The 25,496-nt window shown below is 43.0% G+C and overlaps 1 protein-coding gene across 1 annotated transcript in view; it reads left to right on the plus strand.

The window, feature by feature from the left end:
- The window catches only part of col21a1 (collagen, type XXI, alpha 1), a 122,672-nt gene that overhangs the window by 67,318 nt on the left and 29,858 nt on the right, over positions 1-25,496 (plus strand). Inside the window, exon 13 of the mRNA XM_042332755.1 lies at positions 5,203-5,256. Within this exon, the coding sequence (XP_042188689.1) occupies positions 5,203-5,256 (54 nt within the window). The remainder of the gene's footprint in view (positions 1-5,202; positions 5,257-25,496) is intronic.

The following is a 25,496-nucleotide window of genomic DNA, read 5'->3' on the forward strand; positions in this document are numbered from 1 at the left end:
CTGGTTCTTTTGCCAATTATCTTAAATCTGTGTACTCAGGTTACCGACCCATGCTTCAGAGGGAACAGTTTCTCCCTGTTCACTCTATCGAAACCCCTCATAATTTTTGAAATGAAACATTGTGTAACACAATTTAATACTGCAACGTTCTTGGTTCAGAACCTAAATTCACCCTCATTCCAAAAGTGTGGCTGTGTTTCTGATTTGTACAAATTGGGTTCTTGCAGCACAGTTTTAAACTCCAGTGTGTTTCATAATCTCGGCACGTCTAATAAAGATTGTTCGTTGTTGCTGGACTTAGAGAGATGTCATATAAGGATTCCTGTATTTAATTATATCCTTAATCGGAGCTGAATAAAAGTTTTGTCCATATAAAGATAGAAAAGTTATATTTGAGGGACCAACTCAACATGTTGCTCTTGGGGAAGAAAAACATTCACAAACAATTTTCTAATTTTATTTTGGACGTATCTTAATACAAAACATATTTCTTTGTTTGAATATTGCACCATGTATAATTTGTGTTGCAGGCCCTAAAAGGGTCCCAGGGAGATCCAGGCCTGCCTGGCCTTGATGGTATAAAGGTACGTGTGAAATGGCTTTGGATTTTTTTTCTCTCTTGCTCAACATTCAATCCACTTCAATCATATCGCACTCGCTGCTCCCATCCTACCTCTGCCACCTCCTTAAACAATACCATACCGTACTGACCTAGCTGCTCCCTTCATTCAGCAAGCACCAGGCTGCTTCATGTCCCTGCCTTACCCGCCTCATCATCAGCAGTCGTGCTCTCAGCCTATTTGACACTCACTCTCTGGAATTGTATCCTGGAGTCCCTCCCTCACCTCATTCTACCTCTCTGGCCGTGCTTTCGGTCAACTTTCCTCCCAACCCCCAGCTTGGGTGTCTGTTCACTGCCTTGGGACGTCTTCCTGACATGAAAGATGCTATATAAATGTCAATTTATATTGCTTTGTATTTTTGTTAAAGGGTGAGAAAGGCAGCAAAGGATCTCACGGTTACATGGGGTTACGCGGACCTCGTGTAAGTAGAGAAAGAAAATGTTCGCTGTTGAAATTTTATCAGTTGAAAGAACACACCTGCACAACTGGCAACTGACATTACTTTTCATCTTATAGGGACAGCAAGGTGTAAGTGGAAAGCCTGGAGAAGCTGGAAGCCATGGTCCAAAGGTTTGTGAAAATCTGACATAGTTATAATTTGTGTACTGTAATGATTTCAGTCTACAACAATGATGTATTAAGTAATTATTTTATTCTCAGTCAACACCAATACAATACTCCTACCACAACCCCGAGTCTCACACCCAGTGTCCTTTTATACTTCCTGTCTTCTTTTCATTGGCTCCTTCTTAATTGCCATTGATTTCTTAAAAAAATCAAAGAGTCATAGAATTATACAGCACAGAAGGAGGCCATTCGGCCCATCATGTCTGTGCCGGCTCTTTGAAAAGAATTATCCAAATCAATCCCACTTCCCCGTTCTCTCTCCATAGACTTGCAAACTTGTCCTCCCCAAGCATACTACACGTATGTTACAATACCATAGAATCATGTCTCTGGGACTTTAAGCGCTGTATTGACCTTCCTTTTAATGTTGCAAGTTAGGAATAATTAATAATAAAACAAAAGAATAATCCAAGTAGATAAATATTTGAGGAGATCTAATTTGCAGGGCTATCGGGAGAGAGCGCGGGAGTGGGATCAATTTGGATAGCTCTTTTCAAAGAGCCGGCATAGACATGATGAGCCGAATGGCCTCCTTCTGTGCTGTATAATTCTGTGATTCTATAATTTGCATTTGATACCAGGCTTTTCGTATTGGAAAGGCTTGATTGTAAAGAGTAGGGGCTGTGTAACTTTTTTAGGCAAATGTGGCCGCCAATTTGCTTTAACACATTCTTCTATGTGACAGGCACTGTAGAAATGCAAATTAGTGTTGGTTAACAGAACCCACATTTCTGGGGTGAACTGAAAGCTAAACGACTTCTCTCCTGCAGAATTAAGCTGTTAGATCTATGCTACACCCACTTTATAGCCCCAGAGTTGGCCCCTAGATTCCTGATTTTGGAATTAATTTGGCTGCTGGCAACAGCTCCTTTAGCTGATACTGTAACATTGGCTGTCTCTTGTCTTGGCCGGGTCTCCAGATTCATTGAACACTGGCTGACAGGATGACTTCCTGCCATGGACCCCTTCAGTTGGCATGTTGCAATATTTCTCTCTCCACCTCCCCAGTCTTACAGATAGCTATAACCATAGTTGGTGGTTTTAGCAGGCCCTTTGTGATTGAAGTACACAACTAAGCAAGTTCTATGCACTGTTGAGGCAGGTGATTTATTCCAGGGGACGCCTCAAAGGGCTTCACAATAACTGACTGGTTATCCAAGCTTGGGGATGGGTGGGGATTAGAGTAGTGGGAAGGAACAGTGATAAAGTATGGTCGAAAATATAAGTCTCTTCATCCTTTCTAAAGGCTCTACATGGATGATTTCTTCCCTCGCCTGGAAAAGTGGTAGTACTAAAAACATAAGAATTTGCTAGACAAAAGAAAACCAAGGTTCATCCAGATCACCTTCCACCATCTTGACAATTCGTGTCTCAAACTATATATTGTATCCTGAAATATTATTTCCTAACAGAAATCTACCTAATCTGTTTTTCAAAAATCAACACTTTCTTCTTCTACCGTCTGCCTAGGGAGCCTTTTCTATATGTTTACTGCTTACTCACTGAAGTAGTGTTTCGCAGATTTGTTCTGAATCTACCTGACTTCAATCGCAGGCCATGTCCTCTAACAATAGTTCCTTCAGTGGATTCTGTCATGCGGATGCTGGAGCTCTTCGTGACTTTGTATAACAGTCTGTTGCATAATTGATTCACTGGTCTTACGCTTTCTCCTCAGTCGGTGCAGGCTTGCAGTGTGGCTGCACCACAGCTGTGCCACACCGGTTGAGAGTTGACGACAAACACTTAGCAAGGGTCAGCAGATGCTGGCATGTAAACTCGCAACATATAAAATTGGAGACTCACTGGGGACGCAGCCAAAGGATGAGCTATTGGAGATTTTTCTCCAGTAAATAAAAAAAAGTAGCTCAGTGGTTAGAGCACTCGCCTCGCTAGCGAAAGACCTAAGTTTGATTCCTGGCAGGACAAAATGTTGGTCAAGTTTCCTTATTCCACATACACGCTTCTGTTACCCGGCAGTGAGTAGGAACCCAGTTATTAGTCGATTGGGGGATCGCTTTTCCGGGGATAATAATCCCTCAAAAAAAAATTCCCAATAATAATTTGTTCGCTCAATCCATGACTGTTTCTGAGATACTGCTGTGCGCAATTGGCTGCCGCGTTTCGCCCACAAATATAGTCAATTCACTTTACAATATATTCGGTGAAGCGCTTTGAGATGTCTAAATTGACATCAGTCAACACCTCCTCACCTCAGGCGCTGACAGCATCACTATCCATGGTTGCACCCTCCACCTTGCTAAGCCATTCTGGAATCTTGGGATCTTGTTTGACCCTCAACTATCCTTTCTACCCCACATCTGCATTATGACTCGCTCTGACTTCCCCCATCTCCACAACGTTGCCCGGCACCGACACTGTCTCACACTGCAGGCCACCGAAACCCTCATACATGCCTTCTTTACATCGAGGCTTGACTATTGCAAACTCATTGCTTGTTGGCCTCCCCAACTCCTCCCTCCATAGGGTGCAGATCATTCAGAACTCTGCAGCCTGTGTCCTCTTCCGCACTAGGCTCCATGACCCTATCAGCCCCATCCTTGCCCAACCGCTGGCTTCCCATAACACAGAGGATACAGTTCAAGATTCTGGTCCTCACTTTCAAAGAACTCCACGGTCTTGCTCCCCCTTACCTCTCCGACCTCCTAACCCCTTACCCCTTTGTTGGCTCCCTCCGCTCAGCAACCACCCTCTGGATCTCCATCCCGCAGTCCCTCCGTCTCACCCCTCCCTCGCCAACTTCAAGACCCACCTCAAGACCCTCCTATGCTTTCAATCTCCATACTTCCACCCCCTGCCCTCCACTCTCCCACACCCCGACCCCCAGCTCGGGTCCGTAACTCTGTCTGTCCAGCCCCTTGGGACGTCCTTCTGACGTGAAAGGTGCTATATAAATGTAATTTTGCTGTTGTCTAGAAGACGTGAAAAGCGCTGTGTCAAATGCAAGGATTATTATTATTTTAATTGTGATCTGTATTATTTGCTCACAAACGCACAGTCATTATGTTTGACAGTAATTGCCTGTGAAGCATTTGGAGATGTTTCAGTATTATAGTATTCATTTATTATTATCAAATGCAAGGATTATTGTTTCATTATTAATTATTTTCTTAACTGTATTGCAGCGTGCTTTCAGCCACTATGCCCCCAAAGTATGGAATTGTCTTCACAAATCCCTCCACCTTGCCCCTCCTTAAATGTGTTCAAATCACATGTTCCTTTTCGAACATGCCTATGGTCACCTCCCACCTCTCCCATGCTTGGAATCAAAGTCTACTACTGATATGCACTCCAAGTCGCTACTTCTTGTGAAGGGCTCTATATAAATGCAAGTTGTTGTTGCTGTTATTATACAGATACGATAGACCTTGACCTTTTCCCAAACCAAAGCCTGTAGCTGTTCGCCAATTTGTATCCTGGCCAACAATCCTCCAGTTAAAATTGATCATTTAATTTGTGACTGTTTGCGGGACATTGCACTGAGCAAAATAGGAATTTGAACAGGCAGACAAGGATGTTCAATGCTGCATGAAGACAGTCAGAAGGGATTAGAAGGGAAGCAAGTTTATGTGGAGCAGAAACACTGGCATGAACTAGTTGGGCCAAATGGTCTGTTTCAATGCTATATCAGTTTGTGTTATTCCTTGAAATGAACATGGAAATCAAGTTATGATAATAATAATAATCCTTGCATTTGATATTGCCTTATCACATCATTGAGTAATGTCAAAGCGCTTCACAAAATATATTGTGAAGTGTATATTTTGTGGGCGAAATGCAGCAGTCAATTCCGCACAGCAGTGTCCCACAAACAGTCGTGGATTGAGTGACCAAGTTATGAGAATTATTTTATTTGTTGGGTTATATTCTTATAAATCCTGTATTAAACCCTTTGCAGTATTATCTAAACTTTTTTTGTTTTGTTCTTTTGCAGGGAGAGCCTGGAAACCCTGGTCTCCCCGGATCAGATGGGCTGCAAGGACAGTCTGTAAGTACTTCTCTTACCACAGCAGTGTTTTACTTTGTTGTAAGATGTACATATAGAGGTGAAATTTGCAACTCTTCACAAAGTGTTCCTTTCATCAGTTATCACAAGGAATGCGCTACAAAACGTCACAAATTTCCTAGGCATGTTTCACCAGGTCTCCGATATTTAAAGCCAGGCTGCTCTGCCTCTCAAATACTCACCCTCTGCTGTAGGGACCGAATCCTGGCTATGTAGTTGCTCTCTATAGTAAGAGATCACACGAGAAGTTGAGATAAAGAAGACCTTTCCACCTATCTGATCTCACCTTTCCATAAAACCCACCCCTTCCATCCTCCCATCGCAGCGTCAAGCTATCTCTTATATGAGTTCAGGGTTCTGGCCTCAAACAACCTTTCTGGATATGAATCCCATTCCAGGCATGATTTAGCTTCTGTAGAAAGAAATACTTTCTTTTGTCTGTATTGTATTCTATTGAACCGGTGTCCTCTTGTTCTGCTGCCTCGGAGTATCTGGAAGTATGTAGTGGGGCGTTGCGAATCTCCCATCCTCGATGCAGTAACTGACTGTAGAAGTATAGGAAACCAACTTATTTCAGTTAGTTTCCCCTTAGGTGCCATCAAAACACTGAAGTTATTTTTTCCATGATTGTGCGTGATTTCAGACCAAATGGTTTTACAGGCTAAAACATGAAGGAATATCTGGCCTTAGAACCATGTGTTTTTTGTTTCTAATTATTTAGTTACAGGCTTTGAAGGAATGATGCATGGTTGGAGCCATCTGTATTAGGGAAAGAGATCACTTAAGTGAAACCTGTGGATGTAATTGTGAGGATACAGGAGCTTAACTGAAACAATGTGTGGCTCTGAATATCACTGGCACTTGTGGTATCTGCCTTGATTGATCAAACTAGTTTTCTGATGCTGTTGGGCTAGATTCTGGCACATTCATTGGATTTTTTTCTATAAAGGGCGGTTTTGGAAGTAAGTCATGCAATGGGTGTTTTAACAGAGCTGTTTTTGCTATCCCTCTGTTAAATCACGCAGCACACTGCGTTCACTGGTCGTGAGGCCTGCAGCCTTGCTGGTTGCATTTAAGGTAGTTAACAATTGAGCAAATGGGGAAGTTAGGAGAATATTTTTTCATGCACAGAGTATTTAAAGATATGGGATGCCCTCCTGGCAACGATGCTTGAGGTAGAATCCATATCAGCTTTCGAAAGGGAACTAGATAAACACCTAAAAGGAGTGAGTCACAGGAGTATGGGGAAGGGGCAGGTAAATGTGACTCAAAGGTTTGCTCTTAAAAGAGCCAGCACCGAACACCATAGCCCCAATGGCTTTCTGGTCTGCAAATTTCTATGGCTCTATGTATCTGTCAGATCATGTTTGAATCCTCTTTGCATCCCATTGTTATATTTCTCAACTGGTTCACTGAGATATCTAATCTGTTCAGCAACAACACGATTTCCAGGCAATATTAATAACAATAATGCCAACAATGCAGTGCCCCCCACCCCTACTACTTGACTTGATATCACATCCTTAGTTGTACTTGTGGTTGGAGAAGAGAAACAGACATAGACACACAAGATAATATGACATGGAAACCGAACGTTCGACTCAACAAGCCCATGGTAGTGTTTATACTCTACAGGAGGCCTCACCAACACCCCTCTATTTCTCATCCCTCTATAAATTTTCTGCTTAAACATATTGATGCTATTTGCTTCAACCACAGCTTCTGACAGTGAGTTCCACATTCTTGTCACCCTCTGTGTGAAAATATTCCTTTTTAGATCTGCTTATTATTTATAAACATTATTTCTCAATTCAACACCCCTAATCAATCCGTATATATTAAAAAATAAAGATGTGTATGCCACCAAAGGTAATGGGGGCAGGGGGGAGAAGAGGAGGGTAATATTTTCCTAGTCTGGTTGTGATCTCCCCATTTGCTTGTACAACATATATCAGGGTCCAATTTGTGGTATATCTCTTACAGATTTCTTGATAAGAAATGTTATATTTATCAAATTTCTGCAACATGGAGTCAGAAATTTAAATAAGAAATCACTAAGAAATCGTGCAAATTAGACCCCAACGGCTTTTGTCAATATGGCACATTGTGAAAGACGTATTTCATGACTGCAGCCACAAACTCTTTGTTATTGCTTGTATCAAGGTATGTGGCAATTTCATTTGAATAGATGTTAAGAAACAATATGTTTGTTCTGCCGAATTCAAGTTCACCCTGCTTTAATATTCTGCTGCTATATAGATCTGATTTTAGTGCAGCTGTACCCTGGTTGGTTGCACGTATTAGAAGCCTATTGATATATTGTGGAGTCGTGTAGCTCAGTAGTTAGAGCACTCGCTTTGCAAGCGAGAGACCTGAGTTCAATTCCAGGCAGAGGGCGAAACCTTGGGCAAGTTTCCTTACTCCACACGCCTAATAATAATCTCTCCAAAACCAAAAACAATAATAAATTGGTCATTTTCAATCTACGACTGTTTGTGGGACATTGCTGTGCGCAATTGACTGCCGCGTTCGCCCACAAATATACAGTCAATTCACTTTACAGTGTGTTCTGTGAAGTGCTTTGAGACGTCCTCCCGACGAGAAAAGCGCTATATCAAATGCAAGGATTATTATTATTATTTCCAACTTCCGGCACTGACTGGCCAACTATCTACATATAGTGTGCAAGTTTGAAGAAATGGCAGGGAAATTAGACTAAAAGCATGGCTCTTAAAAGAGCTGGCACAGACACGATGGGCCAAATAGCCTTCTTCTGTGCCATAAATTTCATATGGTTTTATAAGTCAGAAGTCCACGCAAGACTAATGATGTTGTAGCAATCACTGGAAACACTTGTGAGAGCAGTTACTGGTTTTCAGCGTCTTGTGCACACAGCTTACAGAAAGTGACATCAGTGACGACTTGATGACCTGGAAGGATGGCAGCGACCATTTCTTTAAACCCTTCTTGCTCAGGGTCTGAGTCCACAGTCCCAAATTACCTCATTAAAACAGAGTCAGCCTGTCGGGTTGATTGCAATGATACTTGCAACCCACACCCTCAGTACTTTAGCATACTTCAAAGCGGGTTTCAGAGTAAACTATAAGTAGATGGGACATGTTTCCTATGATGTCGGCATCTCTATGGTCCCTGATGTGCTTTGCTAAATGTTGTTCAGTCCACCTTTTTCCAAGCCTCCTTCATAACCATGTTCCCTTATCCATCATATGCAATGATGCAACTGTAGACCAATTTTCCTATTGCAAGCACTCCTTATGAGTAAGAGCTTACTATTGGAACCAAAGTGCTTTTGTTGGCTATCATCAGAACAGCAATGACCACATTTTTATTGAAACTCATTTGTTTTTTTTTGTTCCCCTAATTTCACACTGTATTCTTTTCCTAAAGTTTACTTTTTCAGGGAGGGGCAGGAGGGTGGAGGGATTGTGGAAACATTTCAGAGTTCTATCTCCGTTGAAGTTTCACTGTGCTTCTTCACATCATATGTAAGTTGGTCGAAGTCTTATTACAGGCAGCCACTGAAATAAATTAGTCCTTTGGAAAGAATGACTAATGGATTGAATGGCATTTTCTCATTGTTTTTGATAATAAACCTGAAGTTCCACATTGAAACTTTAAACTCATATACAACAACAACAAAATTATGCTACAAGGTGTTATATCGAATGCAAAGATTTGAATTAAGGAGAAGGGAGTTTCTCCTGTTGTCTTAGCCAACAATCTCCCAAATAAAATTGGTCATTCATTTCATGGTTGTTGGTAGGACATTGCTGTGTGCAAATTCACTGCCACTTTTGCCTACGAAGTACAACACATATATGCTGTGCAGAGCTTTGTGATGTCCTTCTCATGTGAAAGGTGCTATATCAAATGCCAAAGTTTTGTTATTATTGCAGATTATAAGGCCTTGATTATGTCGAGCATTTCTAGCCTCGCCTTAACAATGGTTCCCCATTCAATCATAACAGAAAATACACATAAGAAACTGGTCAAGCTAGTATTCATGTAATATTTATTACATTGAATGGTGGTTGAAAGATTCACACCAACCCAACACCCCCCACCCACCCCCCCCACCCGACCACAGCTCAGTGTATGTTTCAATGGTTAATTCCATGAAGTGTGGCATTTGACCTGATGGATTCTTGTTAATTTACCACGTTCTTAGGTTTAAGAATATCCTGACATGGCACCTGAGTTGGGTTGGAAGCTGAGGGGAGCAGGGAGGGGAAAGATGACCACACCAAAGGTGTGGTTGAAGAGGTCTTGAGACAGATGTTTCACCCACAAATTCACAGTCAATGCACTTTTCAGTGAATCCTCTGAAGCACTGTGGAGTCCTGTAGCTCATTGGTTAGAGCACTCGTTTTGCAAGCGAGAGACCTGAGTTTCAATTCCAGGCAGAGGGCGAAACCTTGGGCAAGTTTCTTTACTCCACACGCCTAATAATAATCCCTCCAAAAACCAAAAACAATAATAAATTGGTCATTTTCAATCTACGACTGTTTGTGAGACATTGCTGTGCGCAATTGGCTGCCGCGTTTGCCCACAAATATACAGTCAATTCACTTTACAGTGTGTTCTGTGAAGCGCTTTGGGACGTCCTCTCGACGTGAAAAGCGCTATATCAAATGCAAGGATTATTATTATTATTTGGGATGTTCTCCCAACATAAAAGTTGCTATAACAAATGCAAGGATTATTTTGTTAATTTATCATGAATGAGGTGTGGGAAAGGGACGAGATGGAGGGACTCCAGAAAATGGGAGCAGAGAAGCTGAAAGCAAACAGAGCAAACTTGTCAACTTCTTCATCCTACATGCAAGGTGCTTTCCGAGTGAAGTACTTGTTGCACTATATGTTGTATGTTAATAATCCTGAGTGATTTAAATTTTTTAATTGCCAAGAACTCGCTTGTTTTCTTTCCTTGTCCCCTTTGGGATGTACAGTGCTAGCAAAATATATCCACAGAGATACTGTGACCCTGGATAACCTCTACTATCCAGAGAGCAGTAAATATCGAGTCAAACATGGTTCTGAAACTATTGTTTGTGGCTCTGGAGATTGTGGTCATTGGATTAATTTCTGGTTGGGACTGAATCAATTTTGGTGCGGAGCAGACAGCATTCCCAATGTGTCAGCTACTACATGCTTTCACAGTCACATTCATGCCAGCGTAACTCTACTGTAAGACTGTTCTCCAACAGATTACTTGGCAATGGATATGCTGAAAAAGCAAATAAGATGATTTACCCGTGTGAAAAAGTACTAGAAACTAATCCCTTATCTTCAAAATGACCTGAATCACATACTAAGTATTACATAGTAAGTGTATGCACTTACTACTTAAGTCCATTGTCACAATAAATATTGTCCATATCTCTTCTGTGCAAACGGCTTTGATGTGTTGAGTTGTTCATCCTAGGTGCTGTATGAGTTAAATTCTTGTTCTCACAATTTATGTTGTGCGTATCTAATTCCGAGTAATTTAAGTATTGTTTTCAGTTTCCCAGCACGTAATGACAGCAAGCAGTGCCTTTTCAGTTTGGATGTTGGGTTTGCACGAAAAGTTTGAATGCCAGCATCAGGGAACTCTGATATAAACAGGGTAATAATAATAATAATAATAATCCTTGCATTTGATATAGCGCTTTTCACGTCCTTTTCACGGAGGACGTCCCAAAGCGCTTCACAGAACACACTGTAAAGTGAATCGACTGTATATTTGTGGGTATATATAGGGTATATAGAGTCAGAAATTATTAGCATGAAAAGGAAACCATTTAGTGTGTGGCGCCTGAACTGATAGGAAGATAGGAACAGTGATAGACTATTTGGCACTTTGAACCTGCTTTGTTTTATTAGATCATGCCAGATCTTTTAATCCTGTTTTCTTGTTTTTTTCTCTCTGTGTCCCTTATTACTCCTTCACTCCAGTGCAATGCTCGGCGAGCACTGTTTTGTCAGAGGTGTTGTCCTTTGGATGAGACATTCAACCAAGCTCCCAGCTGCTTGTTTAGATCGATGTTAAAGATCCCTTGATGCTATTCGAAAAAGAGAAGGAAGTTTCTCCTGTGCCCTGGCCAACAATCTCTGAGAAAAAAATGGGAGTTCATCTCATGGCTGTTTGTGGGATATTACTGTGTTCACATGGGCTGTCGTGCTTGCTTACAAAATGCACATTCACTACACTTTACAGTGAATCCAGTGAAGTACTTCAAGACATTTCAACGATGTGATAACGATACGAGTCCTGTAGCTTATTGGTTAGAGGACTTGCCTCGCAAGTGGGAGATCTAGTTTCTATTCCTGGCAGGGCGAAATTTTGAGCAATTTCCTTACTCCTCTGTTTACCTAGCAGAAAGTAGGAAACCAGTTGTTAGTCGATTGGCGGATTGCTTTTCCGGGGATAATAATCCCTTAACAAAATAATAATAATTTGATCACTCAATTTGGTCATGACTGTTTATGGTATAATTTGCAAACATCAGAAACGTATATGAAATCTCTCACTGAACCTCATTGTTTTGAAAGAAATAACATGCATTTTATAGGACCTTATTATATAATACAAAATTACATTTGTTAAGCGCCTTTCAGCTTGGGAGGACATCCCAAGGCTCTGAACAGTCAGGAATTAGGTCCCGAGCAGGGGGTGGGGGATCAGAAGCGGTGGAGTGCAGAGAGGGTAGGAGGGTGGCTGGAGGGATGGTCGAAGAGGAGGGTCTTGAGGTGCACCTTGAAGGAGGCAAGGAGTGAAGGAAATGTGAGATGGAGTTCCAGCGAGTGGGGGCAGAGAGGATGAAGGGCCAACTCCCGTAGGTGAGGCAGTCCGGGTGAGGGACATGGAGCAGGCCGGAACCTGCTGAGCGGAGGGAGCGGACAGGTTGCTAAGGGGATAGCAGGTCAGAGAGGTAGGAGGGGGCAAGACCATGGAGGGCCTTAAAGGTGAGGGCAAGAATTTTCAACTCTACCCTCTGAGAGATGGGGAGCCAGTGGAGCCCTGGGGGTGATGGGATCACAGAGACTGGTGGGGGACAGGACAAGAGCTTCAGAGTTCTGGATGATCTGCAGCTTGTGGAAGGAAGAGTTGGGAACACTGACAATCAGGGCGTTGGCATAGTCGAGCCCGGTTGTAATGAAGGCATGTATGAGGGTTTCAGCAGCCTGAGGGGTGAGGCAGTGGCTGAGTCAGGCAATGTTGTGGAGGTGGGGGAAGGCAGAGCGGATCATGACAAGGATGTGGGGGAGAAAGAATAGTTGAGGGTCGAACAAGACACCTGGGTTTCTGACTGGCTTGGTGTGGTGGAGTGTGTTATCTGTGGATGCTGATGCTGCCAGTGCCTGAGGCACGGAGGGACTGGCGCAAGCCAATCAGGAGAGTCTCGGTCTTGCTGACATTCAACTGTAGAAAGGGACTTGATGTCTGATAGACATTCTGTCAGGACATCAGTGGTCCTGGGATCAAGGGTCGAGGCAGAGAGATAGAGTTGGGTGTCATCCGCGTACATGTAGAAGTTGACCCCATATCCGCGGATGATGTCACCAAGAGGAAGCATGTACAGGTTGGAGAGGACTGAGGACAGAGCCCTGAGGAACACTGCACGAGACAGTGTGGGGCCTGGAGGAGAAACCATTTGTGGAAACAAAGTGGAGCTGGTGAGAGAGATGGGATCTGGATAAAACCTTGAAGGTTAAGGTGAGAGAAGAGGCAGTGGAGAAGAATTCAGTGTCAAAGGTAGCAGAGAGTTCGAAGAGGATGAGGAGTCCGAGGGAGTCCTGGTTACACTGTGTTGAACACCTCAAAGGATTTCTCAGTAATTATGGTCAAGTGAAGCGACTGTTTAGTCAAGCAAATGTGGCAGCCAATTGTGTGTGCAACAAGCTCCATCAAAAACAGCCATGAGGTGAATGGTCAATTAATCCGGGGGGGAATTGTTGGCCAGGATACTTGAGGGAGTTGGCACAGGCACAATGAGTTGAATGGCCTTCTGTGCTGTAATTTTCTATGGCTTTATGGTTTGCTTTTCGAACAGTATCACGGAATCCTTAACATCCACCCGAAGGACAAACAAACATGACCTTGGTTCAACGTCTTGCCTGAAGGATGACACCTCTGAAAATGCAGTGCTCCCTCAGTACTGGCCCACTGTACGATACAGTTTGGTTACACTTTTCTGACTCATAATGTTCTTATCCGTGTTGTCATCAAATAGATAGCTACATTGCAACAATGACCACAATTATTTTATGACGCCTCCACCCGCTCGAACAATGAGACTGATTCAATTCAATCAGATTCAAAAGGAAGTGTATATTTGTACGTATTATCGAAGGCACCAAGAGCCATTAGTTACTCTGGTAAGACTTTGACATTGATAGATATTTTGAGTCCCTGCTGTTGCGTGGAAAACACAAATTTAATCCCATCATCTGGAGAAGGGGCACAATTTGACTGTGGTTAGGACATTTGAACAGATGGAAAAAGTGAAACCTTTATGTTAAATTTAATTCACTGAGGCGGTACACTGGAGACGGAAACTAAAAGCACTGCCAGATGTGCTATCATGCGGCCATCCAGAATTTGCGCAGCTCTGAAACAAATGGAAATGAGTAATTATTAAAAGTAACTTGCGAATAGGTTTATTGGATGTTCCGCAGGAAAGTGTTCGGGTGGATTGTGATTTAATGTTCAGATATCAGGAGTGCAGGCAAGAGAAACATCGTTGGCACAGGATATTGTTATCTTGAAACATAATAGGAGAAATAAAATTAATTGCATCCCTTTTTTTGTATTGGTGAGCACAAACTATCATGCTGTTATATCATGCATACTCTTAATTAAGACGGAAGCCATACTCTTTGGCTCCTGACGACATCTTCTGTTCCACGGTTCTGACCTCCTCAACCTACCTGAACTTAAAAATCTCTGAACCCGTGCGCAACTTAGGTGTCAGGATTAATCCCCAATTACCAGTTATCCTTCCTCCTTCACATCCAGTCCCTGACCAGCACCGCTTTCTTCCACCTCTGCCACATTGCCCACCTCCGACAACACTGCACCCCAAAAGCTGCCGAAACCCTCGTCCATGTCTTTGTCACTTCTCAGCTGCACTACTCTAATGCCCTCCTCGCTGGTCTTCCCTCCTCCACTATTCACATAATTCAGCTCATTCAAAACTCCGCCGCCCGCATTCTCACCCGCACCAAACTTCATACCCCGATTATTCCAGTCCTTGTCACACTCCACTGGTTCCCTGTCACAGTGCTATCATGTGGCCATCCAAAATTTGCACAGCTCTGAAACAAATGGAAATAAGTAAGTCATCATTAAAAGTAACTTGCGAATAGGTTTATTGGATGTTGCACAAGATCGACATCAACAACAACAAGATTCCATTTATAGAGCGCCTTTCACATCGGGAGGACGTCCCAAGGCACTCGACAGTCAAGATCCTCACTCTAGTATTTAAATCCCTCCTTTCCTTGGCACTCCCCTATCTCTCTAGCCTCCTCTATCCCCACAGCAATATCCGCTGCCTCTGCTCTACTGGGTCCGGCCTTCTCTGGGAACCCCGAATCCTCTGCTTCACCATCTGCGGCCGCCTTCATCCACTACACCCCAAAACTTTGGAACTCCCTCACTTCACCCCCTTCTTCCCCATCTTCAGGTTGCACCTGAAGACCTTCCTTTTCGACAGCGCCTACGGTCACCTGCCCCCTCACTCTGGCTTTGCCTCATGCTCCAACATTGTTAAGCGCTCTGAGACGCAGCCCAGCGTGAAGGGCGCTATATAAGTGCAAGTTGTTGTTAATTATTTATTGAGTTACGAACCAAACCTCACACTTTGAATCAGCACCCTGTAGCTTTAAAGGATGCTCCCCTATATCTTGACTTAACAGCTGTGATAAAGGGTTTTACTGCTTTTGTATTTCAACCAGTGTTGAACGTTAAAATGAACTGTTTCATGACAGGGAGAACACCAGCGTTTGCATTTCCAGGGAAGTAACTCGTTGTTGGTCATCCAAGCAATATGTCGTGAGAAACAGTAGTAATGTCAAATAGCACGCTTGTTAATGCAGATTGCTGCTGTTTTAAAGGAGGAAAGGCAGGCTGGAAAATTACTCTGTGAGTTGTTCTCCATATCTGCATTATTTTTAAACTATTAACCAAGGTTCTTCCTTCCCTTTAGGCGATGGCTTGTTTTAATTTTCTTTTTGTTAGGAGGGTGTCTGGCACACACGGAACCCATCACCATGCTTAAGAGCCTCCAAATCTCCACACATGCAAGCTTCTTGTTTGTTTCGTATGGCATCAATGCTTCATCTCACTCTTTCCCACATCCTGTGGGTTAGGGGTGTGGGGGAGGAATGTATCCTGCTTTTGTAATCCTCAAGTGTTCAAGACTAGGCTGGCAAGCTTGAAGACTTTGGAGTGTGCATGGGGTCCTGGAATTTAACCAGCTAAAACAATGTAATGTATCATTGTGAACACTAGCAAACCTCCCAAGTCTTGTCCATCGGGGACCACCCTACCCATTAGGGTTTTCACTACCAGGGTTAACTGGAGCCGAGTGGGCAGAATCCCAGCATCCAGTGACTCTTCTGCCCCAACAAGTCTTTCCAGTGAGCCAGTCAGGTACAGCAACAATTTATATTTATTCAACACCGTTTACATTGGGAAGACAGCTCAAAATGCTTCACACAACTGATGGTTCCCCCAGTTGGAGTTGTGCAGAGTCAGCAACAGCTGGATCAATTCTGGTGTCCCGTTACCAAGCATTGTCATGTTGGAGCTAGTTCAGAGCTAAGGAGACCCACTCACCTCCCCACAAAGAGATTAGTCATTTGACACGTGCAGGTCAGTAGATGGATGTCAAGTACCAGGAACTCTCTCTGAGTTTCCTGGTGAAAAGTACAACTCAGTAGGAAATCGATGAGAGCATTGCCACCATTTTCTTGTCCACAATTTAGACACACATCCCTATCTATTGACCAATGGTTCCACCAGTTGGAGGTGCAGAGATTGAGCAGCAGCTGATGATTACCTCTCTGCATATCAATCAAGGTGGATGCCAAGGCCTATATATATGAACGTGTTTTCACAAACCTGGATCCCAGGTAATGCCTTCCACCAACTGTTGTCCCAAAGATCAACAACAATAACTTGCAATTATATAGTGCCTTTGATGCAGGATAGTGTCTTGGTAGCTCAGACTTTCCTCATTAACTATTGATGGACATCTGCCTTCAGCGTGGTGGGAGGGCTTTTGACACAATATTCTATAATGTTTTTGTGGTCCAATGCCGAATGCCAGGCTTACTCAACACCAATGTTTAATCCAGACGCTCATATGAGGAGCTTTGGCTGATGGATGTGCCTGCTGTGAAGCGCTCCGAGACGCTGTCCGGTATGAAGGTGCTATATATATGCAAGTAGTTGTTGTGAAGCCAAATTCACCTCTAGATTCGGTGTAGGATGGAGTGCTCTCTCCCTGCAGCCTCTTATCATTTGACACAAATCCAGCTCACTGCTTAATCCTGGACATCACAAATAGGTTTGATTTTCCTCTGTTACGTATATGTTTGAAAGATATGGAAAGCGTAATAAGTCATGTAATATTTCATGACTTATGTTATGATTTTCATGACTCTTGACATTTTTGCCCTTACTAATCTGAAAATTGCCTAATAGTTTACCATGACCAAATTGCAACCCTTAACAATTGTTGAATTGATATCAGCTCCTTTATATTCTTGGGCTGCGTCTCCGCCAAGCTGATTCCTTTCATAATATTACAAGGGCTCCAATCCTTAATGAAAAAATATTGAATAAATCAACAGAAATAGACAGCTTCCATATTAATGCTGATCCTCTGGAATGGTTCTTTAATGGGAATCTGATGGTGTGGCTTCTTGTTTAACTTGCATCTACAGACTTTCAGGTCAAAGCAGCTTTCTTGCAGGCCGTATTATGGGCTGGTGTCAATCCATCATCTAAAATATCATATTGTTCAAAAGCATTATAAGACACAATTGGAACCAAAAGTATAGAATACACAAAATGTTCTTCATTTCACTGATAAATTTAAAGGCAATGGAAAATTCTGTGCTTTTTAGTGTTTCGGGATTTGGCGCAAAGCGTCTCGAAAGGTATATAAACCTGTATTGATTTGTGTCAGAGTTTAGTTTGTTATGGATCAGCCAAGTGTGTTTAAAAGGATTTGGCTTACCCAATGTGTCAGGTGATAAGGTTACTGCCTGGAGTGAATGTTGAGCCAATTACTGTCCTCTGTGGCTTTTAGAAACCAAAGGTGAATTACATTTTTATTCTAACATCAGATAATTTGAGGTTTCTCGTGAATACTTTCCTGGCTTATTCTAGAACCATTTGTTTTCCAATACAGCAACATCTAGCATTTATGGATTGTAGTTCAGTGGTTAGAGCACTCTGCCGTCAGATTTTTTTTATATAGAGCGCCTTTCACGTCGGGAGGACGTCCCAAAGCGCTGAACAGTCAGCTGTCGGGGCCCGAGCATGGGGGAGGGGTGGTGTTGGGGTGAGGGAAGGCAGAGAGGTAGGAGGGAGACCAAAGGCACGGTCAAAGAGAAGAGTCTTGAGACCGGCCTTGAAGATGTGAGGGAGGAAGCGAGGCGAAGGGACCGTGGGATGGAGTTCCAGAGTATGGGGGCAGAGAGGCTGAAAGCCCGGCCACCGATGGTAGGGTGGGTCGGGCGGGAGACATGGAGCAGGCCTGAGCGGAGGAAGCGGACAGGTTGGTAGGGAGTCAGCAGGTCAGAGAGGAAGGTGGGGGCAAGACCATGGATGGCCTTAAAGGTGAGGATGAAGATCTTGAACTCGATCCCCTGGGGGATGGGGAGCCAGTGCAGTCGGGCGAGGGCGGGAGTGATGGGGTCGTGGAGTCTGGTGAGTGAGAGTACGCAAGCAAGTGGACCTGGGTTTGATTCCTGGGCAGGGTAAAACATGGGCATGTTTCCTTACTCCACATGACTGTTTATCTTGCAGTAAGTAGTAACCCAGTAGTTAGTTGATTGGCGGATCACTTTTCCGGTGGTAATAATCCCTTCAAAATTAATAAATAAATAATAATTTGGTCACAGTGTTCGTGCAACACATTGTGCCCACAAAATATACAGTCAATTTACTTCACAGTATATCTGAAGCTTTTTGAGATGTGATAAGGCACTGTATCAAAACTAAGGATTATTATTATAGCATCCTTCAGGTGAGGTAGAATATTGGAAAGTGGAGTGACTGTGATTTTGTAGGCATGAGTTATTTCTTTCAGCAGAATAAGGAGAGAAATTTAAAGGAAGAAAGACCATAACATTATTTTTTGTTTGTTTGAACAATACAAAAGATTATGAAAATCAATTTGTCTTTAATTTTTCTCCTCTTATTGTGGCTAGTTCCGCTCCCTTTGTAGTCAACCCAAAGAACACACTAATTTGGCTTTGAAGTTGAGGTTCTTCCAAAGTATTTTCTCTGAGTGAAAATAGGCCATGATATGTTGGGAAGCAAATGCTTTTCGTTTATACATCTTGGCAAAGATTCTCTTTGTGATGCTCTTTATTACCTTCACCACGGGAAACAGCCTGTTGTAAGTACAGTATATATAAAAGTGTATTCCTTGGCAGGAAAGAACTCAGCCTCCCATCAGATAATGGGTTAGTCTACATAGATTAGGATTACAATATTGCCCAAAACAGATGTTATACAACTGCGATTTATCTAACAAAATACGATTTACATATATTACACATATATATATATATACACATATATACAGCACCTGTCATGTCTGGAGGACATCTCAAAGCGCTTCACAGTACTGGATGTGCATCTGATCTGGGGTGGGACTGAGAGGGGTGGGGAGGAGAAAGATGACCAAAAGAGCGCTCAAAGAAACAAGTTTTTCAGACCGTCTTGAACGAGGAAGGGAAGTTAAAGTGAGTGCGCGAGTCTGAGGGACTCCATGATGGAGTTCCAGAGAGCTGGCGAAGAATGGCTGAAAGCCCGCCCGCTGATGGTCAGAATTTCAGCCCATTATATCTGTTTGAGAGATGAGCAGCTTGCAAAACAGTGAAGCAAAAAGAAGTTTATAGTTCATAGTTTAAAGTGCCATATAGCTAACTACATGTCTTAAATTGTTGGAGGTGACCTTGCTAAGCCAGTCCAGAACCTTGGTGTCTTGTTTGAGCCTCACATCCTTTCTACCCCACATCTGTGCCATGACCCACTCTGCCTTCCCCCACCTCCCCAACATCATCCGGCTCCACCACTGTCTCACACCGCAGGCCACCAAAACTCTCATACATGCTTTCATTACATCAAAGCTTGACTATCCAAACTCATGCCTTGTCGGCCTCCCCAACTCCTCCCTTCATGGGCTGCAGATCATCCAGAATTCTGCAGCGCATGTCCTCTCTCGCCCTAGACTCTGCGACCCTATCATCCCCATCCTCGCCCAACTCCACTGGCTTCGCATCCCACAGAGGATAGATACAGTTCAAGAACTTGGTCCTCATCTTCAAAGTCCTCCATGGTCTTGCTTCCCCTACCTCTGTGACCTCCTAACCCCCTACCTTCCTGCTTGCTCCCTCCGCTCAGCGGGCTCTGACTGCTTCACGTTCCGTGCCTCGCTCGGCCCCACTATTGGCAGGTGGGCCTTCTGCCAATCTGCTCCACCCTCTGGAACTCCATCCCACATCCCTTCCATCTCACCCACTCCGTTGTCACCTTCAAAACGCATCTCAAGACCCTCCTCTTCGACCGTGCTTTCGATCTCCCTGCTTCTTCTCCTGCCATCCATCCTCCCTGCCCTAAACCCCAGCTTGGGTCTTAAACTCCGTCTGTCCAGCACCTTGGGATGTCCTCCTGACATGAAAGGCACCATACAAATGTAATTTGTTGTTGTTATGATATCTTTTGGAAGGGACATTAAACCAAGGTCCTATCAAACTGTTCAGGTGGGTGTTAAAGATTCCATGAAACTATTCAAAAAGAATAGGGTGTTTTTCCTTAGTCTCCTGGCCTACAATGCTCCACAAATTGATCATTCACTTCATGGCTATTTGTGGGACCTTCAGTGTGTAAATTAATTGCCAAGTTTGCTGAAAAAACATTATCACTACACTTGACAGCAATTAACTGAATGCGGTTTCAATGTTATAGGCTCTGTATGAAATGCAAGAATTATTATTGTTACTGTTAAATGTAGTTCATTGGCAAAAGCGGTGGCCCTTTGGGCCAGGAATGTCCTAAAAGTAGCTATTTATTGGCTAGGAAACCCTGCCTTCTTAGGTATATTACTACTAAGCCACCATGCCCTAAATTGCAACACTCTGCAATTCCACGAAAAGCTCCTTTTTCAAATTGTGCCATGGAATCATTTTAGTCCATCTGAACAGGCAAATAGTACCCCAATATAACATCTCATCTGAAAAATTTCCAGCACTGCAGTGCTCCCCCAGCACTGTGTGGTGTGTCATTATAGATTATTTGTGTTCAAAGTCCTGATGTGGGAATTGAACCCACAATCTTCTGACTTGGAGGTGAGAGTTCTACCAACTGAGCAAGGTTGTAACACAGATGTATTACTAACCTGCGAAAACTTTACTCCAAGAACATCCACCCATCAGAGATGAATTCTGGTGGGTGATGTACTTGTAGACCTATGGCTCTTTTTCCACCTTGAGGCTCCATTTCCATTGCTACAGTCAATAAGTGCCACAAAGTTATAACATAAGAGCTTTCTAGCCGAAAGAAGACTAAGGTCCATCCTGTTCGCCTGCTACCATCCTGGTTGTTCTTGTGCATGTCGTGTCCCAAACTATGTATTGAAACCTGAGATATTATTCCCTAACAGAAATCTATGTAATTTTGTTCTTGAAAGAATCAACACTTTCTGCTTCCACCATCGCCCTGGGGAGCTTGTTCCACATGTTTACTACTCGTTCACTGAAGTAGTGTTTCTGCAGATTTGTTGCTGAATTTACCCCCCTTCAATCACAGGCTGTGGCCTCTGGTTCTACTGTTCAGTGCAAGATAAGTTGCTGCAATAATGCACCCCTTTACTCCACGGTGCCAAACTGCAGGGGAAATCTAATGTTTCACACACACATAACTCAGGAAGAAGGCAATGTTCTGGCTTCATTGGAACATTGGAAAATAGGAAGAGGCCATTCAGCCCATTGAGCCTGTTCCACCCATTTATTAGATCTTGGTTGATCTTTTTAATGCAATGCCAGTCCTTTTGCCATGCTTCTCAATACCTCTATGGGCTGAACTTAGAAGTTGCTCCATGTAAATCTAAATTGGTATCTGCGTGCCGTGGTGTACTGCACACACAGAGAGAAAGGCATCCTGTGGAAGTAAAACTTTGAACTTGTTACTCATGCTGAAATGATTCCCATCTAATGTGAAGTGATCTCTCCTAGCAAAAGAAATGGCTGAGAAGAGCAGGACTAACAACTTGGGCGTATTTCAAGGATGTTGCAGGAAAACCAGATGTGCAGGCGTCCTTGGATTTATATAGGCATTCTTATATGGATTTTGCTCCAAGGAAGTACATAAACTCTGACAACATTTGCTTTCATCTAAACCAGACTGCTCAGTCCCATTCGTAGAAGCATCAAAAAGTTATTTATCTTACGTGGAGGGAAATAGATTAAAGCTTAGCTTCTTTGGCTTTGTGTAATTTGTGGGAACTTACTATAGGCAAAACAAACTGATGTGTTTACCTACAAAAACAACCTCTACACTTAAGAATAATACTGTTAAGTGCTTTGAGATGTTTTGACATGTTAAGATGCCATAAACATGCACTTTATTTTCTGTTCTTATTTTCTATAGTATATTCCCTACAAATCAAATTCAGCTCTATCTCCAAAGATAGAAAATCATTCAGGCTAGGCAGTAGGAAAGCAATCACCACACTTGACAGGAACCATTGTAAAGTGCTTTGAGACATTTTGTGATAAGGCTATAAAATATATGCAACTTCCTTCCTTCATCCCTCGCCTTCACTTTTAGCTTATAATATGACTCACTGATATGGAATGTTTAGCTTTCTCCCTCTTAATCATTCTTGAAGTACCAGAGCACTACTCTCTGATACTTTTTATGTCAGCCAGATGGGGACATCACACACAGAGTAGTTAGGATATGAAATGCCCTCTGGAAGTAGTGGTTGAGGTAGAATCCATATTAGCTTTCAAAAGCAACTAGATAAATACCAAAAATGGAGTCAACTACAGAAAGATTAATAAGACTGAAAGGATTGCTCTCAAAAGACACAACACAGACCAAATGACCGCCTTCTGTGCTGTGAATTGCTATTGTTTTATGGGCTGAAGGTCTTGCAGAACCGAGTATGAGAGAATGTGTGGGTTGAAGCGTTCTGGATGATCTGGAGTTTGAAGAGGTAGAGCTGGGGAGCAGAGTGTTGGAGAAATTAAGTCTGGAGGTGACATAGACAAGGATTTTGGCAGCAGGTGGCAGGTATGAAGCAGCATGGAGAGTGATGGGAAGGGGACGTCAGTTTTGGTCTATCGCCCCCTTGGTTGCAAAACCTGGCTCTGCCACTGGGCTATATCCCCTTGAAATAGATCTCTCTACCAAAGAGAGGAGTCGTCCACTATTTAACATATCAATTCTTTGACTGCAAGGAATATAATTCCAGTCTCCTCAGTTTCTCCTCATGCTAAATAAATAATCCTTGCCTTTGTTGTAGCATGTTTCACATAGGAGAATGTCTCAAAGTGCTTCACAGCATTTACTCTAATGTCTAGCAACTGTGTATTAATTTGCTTACAGCAATGTCCCACTAATAGTCATGAAGTGAATGACCAACTCCTGCCATTGGATCTTTAACATCCAACTCAGCAGGCAGATGGCATCTCAGTTCAACATCTCATCTGAAGGACGGCACTTCCAACAATGCAATGCATCCTCCCCCTATACTGAGTTAATGTCAGCAAAGTCCTGACATGGACCTAGAACCTGCAACCTTCTGATTCAGAGGCTAGAATGCTACAAACCGAGCCAGGCTGCCAGTGTCAGGCTAAACCCCTTGACTTGGTTTCTATTCCCTTCATTATTTTGAGTAGCACCTCAGCTAGATCGATCCCATCGGTGGAAACGGATCGATGTGTTGCTTGAATCCAAACTCGGTCGTTGTTAGGTGCAACAAGTTAGCAAACTCATTTTGAGAGCCACATCAAATGAAGAATAAGATTTATTTGGAAACAACAGCTGGCCCCACTGTTTTTTTTAACCGAAAGCAGATGGTTTATATTTCTGTAATATGAACAGTGAGTCAGTATTTTCCTTTTGGACTGACTCCTGAGATAGTTTTTTCAGTGTTGCTGAATTTGCCTTGTTGTCTTCGCTTTTATATCTGCCATCACATTTGAAGGCCAGTATAAATCCACTCCAGCTGACCGGAGTGTTATTTTTTTCCAGCAGCCTCCTTCCACAGAGAGAGGAGTATTCTTCCATCCCATGTGCCAGTGCTTTATTTGCATTTCTACTATTAAAACACATGTCCCTCAACTTGTCAAATGCCTTGTGCTGCTTTTCATTACTGATGATCGGTGTCATTTTTATTCATTGTAGTTTCATCAATCTTGCAATTGTCAACTCAGTTTGCTTTTCCAATGGATCTGGGCAAAACTAGTATCAGTTGACTTTTGAAGTTTTTGGTCTTGCAGAACTTCTTCCAGTGTAAATCCACACAAATGCCAAGAAAATAATTTGTCATTTGAACTTGGCTACATTTTTACTGTTTCCACATTGTCTAAACCTCAGGATAACAGGAATGCCCCCGAAACCCTCTATTTTTACACTGAATGCTTAAAAAGTTCCATGGAACAGATATGACTTTATAAAGCTTATTGCTTGGGCAGTTTCTGTCCCACCGATAATTAATTGATAACTAATTCCATGCTGTTCTGTTGCACATAGGACCATTTCAGGCTCAGACTCATAGGGAGTCCTGTAGCTCAGTGTTTAGAGCACTCGCCTCGCAAGCGAGAGACCTGGGTTCGATTCCCAGCAGGGTGAAGCCTTGGGCAAGTTTCCTTACTCCACACGCCTGATAATAATCGCTTAAGAAAAAAAATGTCAGCAGGATGATGATGGTAATTCTCTCACAGATTTGCTACTGAGCTGTGCTTTTCACTTGGAGACTCACAAAGAGTTCTTGACACCTGCCATCTGTTTACTGCGTGTCAAATGATTTACAAGTGACTGTCCTCTTTGTGGGGAGGTGAATGGGTCTCCTTAGCACTGAATGAGCTCCAGCTTGGTAATGGGACACCAGAATTGATTTAGCAGCTGTTGAATCTGCATAACTCCAACTAGGGGATACATCACTAGGGATGTGGTATTGATGTGACTCTGTGCTAGAGGATAGCGACAATTCTCTTTTGTGCTGAGATGTACTACTTACAAGAGGCCCATACTATCTGCTATCTTCCTAACAATCTCACTTGACAGAGGTCTAATGAATGACCTACTGGTGATTATCTTCCCTAGGTTGATCTGCAGGGTCTCTGAGACTGAGTTGGCTCCAAGATGACATGACTGGCAATGGAATATCAAAATTGTGTCAATCCTCTGTGATAGTCTCGATAATCCTGTTCCTGAACTCACTATCGCAGAACGGATCGATTTCAAGATTCTCTCACTTTTCTATAAAACACTCCAAACCTTAATCCTTGCCAACCCGCTCTTGAGCCCTCGAGGATTACAAAAGCAGGATTAATTCCTCCTCCCCCACCCTTGCCCCCATCCCCCAGGAAGTGGGAAAGAGAGAGAGAGTCTGCACGCTGTACGAGCCAAATGGGAACCATGCATGTGTGGAGCTCTCAAAAGTTTGGTTTGGAGGTTCTTAAGTATGGTGATGTGTTTCCATGTGTGCCAGACACCCACTTAACCAAAAAGAAAATGAATATAGGAATTAGGAGCAGGAGTAGGCAATTTGGCCCCTCGAGCCTGCCCCGCCATTCAATAAGATCATGGCTGATCTTCTAACCTAACTCCATCTGCCTGGCCTATCCCCCTATCCCTTAATCCCTCTATCCTTTAGAAATCTATCAATCTCAGTCTTGAATATATGTTCAAGGACTGAGCATCTATAGCCTTCTGGGGTAGAGAATTCCATAAATTCACTACC

Source organism: Callorhinchus milii, unplaced genomic scaffold (assembly GCF_018977255.1).
Source record: "Callorhinchus milii isolate IMCB2004 unplaced genomic scaffold, IMCB_Cmil_1.0 Scaffold3, whole genome shotgun sequence".
Taxonomy (NCBI): domain Eukaryota; kingdom Metazoa; phylum Chordata; class Chondrichthyes; order Chimaeriformes; family Callorhinchidae; genus Callorhinchus; species Callorhinchus milii.